The 5,181-nt window shown below is 37.8% G+C and overlaps 1 protein-coding gene across 1 annotated transcript; it reads right to left on the bottom strand.

The window, feature by feature from the left end:
* Positions 2,980 to 5,157, bottom strand: LOC104709595 (glutathione S-transferase T3-like). The gene is made up of 2 exons (XM_010426178.2): positions 4,956 to 5,157; positions 2,980 to 4,010 (listed from the first exon to the last, which is right to left on the bottom strand). The coding sequence occupies exons 1-2, from the start codon at positions 5,155 to 5,157 to the stop codon at positions 2,980 to 2,982; spliced, it is 1,233 nt and encodes a 410-aa protein (XP_010424480.2).

The raw sequence follows: 5,181 nt of genomic DNA on the forward strand, positions 1-5,181 counted from the left end.
AAAAAAAAAAAAAAAAAACCTAAACCATCTGGAGTTTCATCATCTTGGAGCTTGGCTCGCTTAGCCTGAGAAGAATCAGAAGCTGGTTTGCTCTCATCTGATATATCTCCGTTAGAGCCATTAATCAAGCCGGCATGTTGCTCAGGCTCAACCTCGTCGAGCTTGCGTTTCAGATCGACCGGTGTCGCAGGGATAGTAACAACCTCTTCCTCCGCCATCTCTTGAAACGATGAATCTGGGGAAAGCTGCGTACTTTTTTAGGGTTTGGGGAAAGAAGAGAAATAGACAACTTTTTTTTTTTTTTTTTAATCTCCTCCGGCAATAAGCTGTGACTCTCTCTGAGCGGTGACACGAACAACTGAGATTAACCTTGTAGGCTCGACTGCTTGTTTCTAAAGTTTGGGCTTTTTGGGCCTTAGCCCGTTTGTTTAAAAAAAAAAAAAAACAATACCAAAAAACACAAAGTTTGGTAATTTCTTTTTCTCTTTCAGACCATGGGCATTGGTTATCCTTCGTTTTTGGTCCCCCATTATAATAGTATTATTTTGAAAGGTTCTTATTTTTAATATGAACATTGGTATCTATTTGTATTTGGTCCTCCGAATAAAATAATAATATTTTTAAAGTTTAAAACATTAATTATTTAAAATTGAAAAACAAAAACATACAATTAAGACATTAAAAATAGAAAACATAAAACATAAAACATCAAAAGAAAAACAAACATTTTATTCAACTCATAGCAATTTTAAAATTAATCTTTATTATGTGGAAGATGTCCAAAGTTACTCCAAATATGCTCAATCAAATCATGTTTTAGTTGGTCATGGGCTTGTTTATCCCGAAGTCTTGTTTGACGAGTAATCGTAGTGCTGATATTTGAACCCACACCGGCAACACCAACAGTATATGTTTGATCCACATGTTCTCCGTGTTGAAATTTGGAAACAATGTTTCTGTAACTGTATGTATGTCGTTCATCTTCGACAATCATATTATGGAGTATTATGCATGATCTTATAACATTTGCCATTTTGTATTTATCCCATAAGCGAGACGGATTTTTAATAACGACGAATCTAGCTTGCAAAACTCCAAAGGCACGCTCAACATCTTTCCGCACAGCTTCTTGTTTTTTAGAAAAGAGAGAATTTTTCATACCTTGTGGAAGTCGGATAGATTGAATAAAAGTGGCCCAATTTGGATAAATACCATCAGTGAGATAGTACGCCAAATTGTACTCCCTTCCGTTGACAACGTAGTTGACTTCGGGAGCTTTACCGGTTATTATGTCATCAAAAACATTAGATCGATCAAGAATATTAAGATCGTTCATAGTACCTGGAGCTCCAAAAAAGGCATGCCATATCCAGAGGTCATACGAAGCTACCGCTTCCAACACAATTGTAGGTTTTCTGGTTGACCGTGAATACATGCCTTTCCAAGCCGTGGGACAATTCTTCCACCCCCAATGCATACAGTCAATGCTACCAATCATCCCGGGAAATCCACGCTGTTCATTCTGAAAGAGTAGTCTTTGTAGATCCTCCTGTGTAGGACGTCTTAAGTATTCATCTCCAAACACTTGGATGATGCCGGCGGTAAATTCGTGCAAACATTCTCGAGCTGTCGAAGCACCAATTCGGACATACTCGTCAACACTGTCAGACGAAGTACCATATGCCAATTGACGAATTGCTGCAGTACATTTTTGTATAGGTGAAAGACCAGCACGTCCGGTTGCATCCTGGCTTTGGCGGAAATATTGGATTTCGGTAGAGAGACGTTGCACAATTCGCATGAACAGTGGCTTGTGCATGCGAAACCGTTGCCGGAATAAATATTCTGGATATGTGGGAGTGTCACTAAAATAATCATTCCAAAGATTATTGTGGCCTTCTTCCCGGTTTCGCTCGATAAAAATCCTTTCTTGTGGCTGGTTTGGTTCGGGGATATTTTGGGAGACATCATAAATATTTTCTAAATAAGCATCAAAATGATCACTATCATCTGCTTGGTAGTGATAGTGATCATCATCTCCATGGTAATGATAATGGTTTGAAGATGATCCCATTTCAAGAGAAAGGAAAAGAAATGAAGAAATGACTTTGTATTAAAGAGAGAAGAAGAGAATGGAAGTTAAAGGAAGAGAGCGAGAGTATTTTGTTGCTTTGATCTTATTTGATGAAATGAGTTGCTACTTTGGTTATGAAGAAAGGAAGATAAAGAAATGACTTGTGTTGTTGGTTTGGTCGTGTTTGGTGTGAGTTATCATATATATAGTGGAGTTCCAGTTTGTAACCCGTGAGAGACCAAAACAAAAGAACATACATGATTACACCAACAACAAGTACCCGTGACAGAGACCAACACGTCCGTAGTCAAAATACATGTAATACCCGTGAGAGACCAAAACAAAACAACATACATGATAAGAAAACAACAAGTACCCGTGTAAATCATTACACCAACATGAACAAAATACATGTGAAAATGATGATTACACCTACAACCAGCAAATCAGTAAATTTTCTTAACTTATTTTCCTTACATATCTCATTAACTACATTCTCCAACCTTACCAGACTCTGCTTCATCCATACGAATCAATGCATCTAGCTCTCTATCCGCAGTGTCCTCTGAGTACTTATCAGCCAGATCAGATGAAGAAGGCTGGGAATAGCTATAGTCGTGGCCCATGTCTTACGTAACCTGAAGATAAACAAGAAGAAGCAGATTAGACTTAGTACAACAATACACAATCTGATTAAGTTAGTTTATACAATAGCCGAGTTACTAGAAATTACAATAGCCGAGTACTAAAATAGACTTATATTAATTTAGATTGAAACAAGAAATACACAACTGAGCAAGAAATACTTAAACAGGAAATACAAATCAAACAACCAGGGAATACAAATCAAATACATAAGCCGAGTACTAAGCAAGAAAAACAAACAACAAACACATTCTATAATATCAGAAATACTGGGACACTATCTTGTTCATGATGATTTCTTCACTCGCACTCAAGGGTTCTTTTTTGGCTAGGAGAGTGTCTAGGATGGCCAGCTTCTGTAGTTTCTCCTTTTCAGCTAATTCCTCTTTCTTGACATCCCACATGCTCTTATACTCAGCAAGAGTCTTCACGTTTGTGGACTGAGCATTGTTCCTCTTCGCCTTGGCAGCCTTGATCCCTTCTGGCCTCTTCTCAGACTCCTCAACACTGCAGCTTGATGACTGCGAACCTTCACCAGCTTGTTTCCTCTTTGTTGCAGGCTGAGCTGGGGTCGTGTTAATAGTGTTAAGGGATAGAAATTTCTGCTCAAACCTTAAACGAAACCAACAATGTTCAAGGTTGAATCTCTTGTTATGGGCAGCGAAGTAGATATCATGTGCATTCTTCATGATATCATTTTCAGAATGACCAGAGCTGTTCTGTCTCTCCGCAGCTGCGAATGCGGCACAGAACTTGTTAGTATGGTCATTTATCTTGTGCCAACGCTGCTTGCAATGTGTCACCAGCATCTGTTCCCCACCGTTTCTAGCGTGAGGAGTGTCACAATAGTATTTTTGAATCCTGCTCCAGAAGCTTCCTCCCTTTTGTTGATTTGCAACGATGGGATCTTTTGAAGTGTTGAGCCATGCGGAGATCAAGACTTCATCATCAGCAGGTGTCCATGTCTTTCTCTCCTTGCGCTCTTTTGGTGTTTCTTGCGAGCTGTGAGGAGAAGGTTGGGAGCTGTGAGGAGAAGGTTGGGAGCTGTGAGGAGAAGGTTGTGAGCTCTGTCCAGAAGGTGGATAACTTTCCCAATGAAAGTTATCATTTAAACCACCTTCTTCTTGACTGTTAAGCAGGTTTAAGTAAGAAGAAGACTGATAGAAGGGATTCGTAGAATCCATATGAAGAAGCGAGTAGAGAAGAGAAGGAATAAGATTAAAGATAACAGAATCGAGTATAGAAGAGAAGGGATAAGATTTAAGATGCGAGTAGAACTGAGAAGGGGTTACTAAATGAAAGAGATTTATGATGGAAATAGGAAGAAGATGGTTAGGGTTTAATAGGTTAAAAGGTAACTTGCAATAAGTAACAAAACATAAAGACCTAACAACCAATGTCTAATCACAATTTATGACAAGTACACATTACAACTACCAAATTAAACANAATAAATATTCTGGAAATGTTGGAGTGTCACTAAAATAATCATTCCAAAGATTATTGTGGCCTTTTTCCCGGTTTCGCTCGATAAAAATCCTTTCGTTTGGCTGGTTTGGTTCCGGAATAATATGCGAAACATCATAAATGTTTTCTAAATAGGCATCAAAATTATCACCATCATCTGCTTGGTAGTGATAATGATCATCATCGGCTTGGTAGTGATAATGGTTTGAAGATGATCCCATTTCAAGAGAATGGAAAAGAAAGGAAGAAATAAGTTGTACTAAAGAGAAAGGAAGAGAAAGGAAGAGAAAGGAACAAATAACTTGGTAGTGCTAATGGTTTGAATATTTTGTTGCTTTGATATTGTTTGGTGTGAATGTTTTGTTGCTTTGATATTGCTTGGTGTGAATGTTTTGTTGCTTTGATATTGTTTGGTGTGAATGAAGAGTTAGCATATATATAATGGAAGACTAGTGCCCGTGATATTAAAAATCGGTGTTCCATTATGGTGTAACCCGTGAGCCTCAACAAAAGAAAACAACTTACAAAGCAAAACAAAATAACAAGTACCCGTGGGATAGCAAAACAAAAAAACGTACATAGCAAAACAAAACAACAAGTACCCATGAGATAGCAAAACAAAACAACATACATAGCATAACAAAACATAAAGTACATGTGAGCCTCAAACCGTAGGAACAAGTACATATCAAAGAGAAAGTCATTACAAACATCCGAGTAATTACATTAATGTATACAAATCTGATTTAAGTAGACATGAACAAGATACCTAGAAGACATGCGAAAATAGCCATTACACCAACAACCAGCAAATCAGTTAAATTTCTAAACCTATTTTCCTTACGTATCTCAGAAACTACATTCTCTAACATAACCATCTTCTGTTCAGTTGCGTAACTCTGATCTCTAACCTGATTGATGTCTGATTCATATTCATTGAACAAGGTTAAGTAATCTACCTTCTCAGCCATCACTTCATATCGTCTATCACTGTC

The sequence above is a fragment of the Camelina sativa genome, chromosome 8 (assembly GCF_000633955.1).
Source record: "Camelina sativa cultivar DH55 chromosome 8, Cs, whole genome shotgun sequence".
Lineage (NCBI taxonomy): Eukaryota > Viridiplantae > Streptophyta > Magnoliopsida > Brassicales > Brassicaceae > Camelina > Camelina sativa.

Bases quoted from the DNA above. Each gene is read 5' to 3' on its own strand.
- LOC104709595 (XM_010426178.2), bottom strand. From the start codon at position 5,157: ATGGCTGAGAAGGTAGATTACTTAACCTTGTTCAATGAATATGAATCA. The intron at 4,011-4,955 runs GTATCTTGTTCA...TCTTTCATTTAG, and splicing joins TATTTTCGCATGTCTTCTAG to TAACCCCTTCTCAGTTCTAC.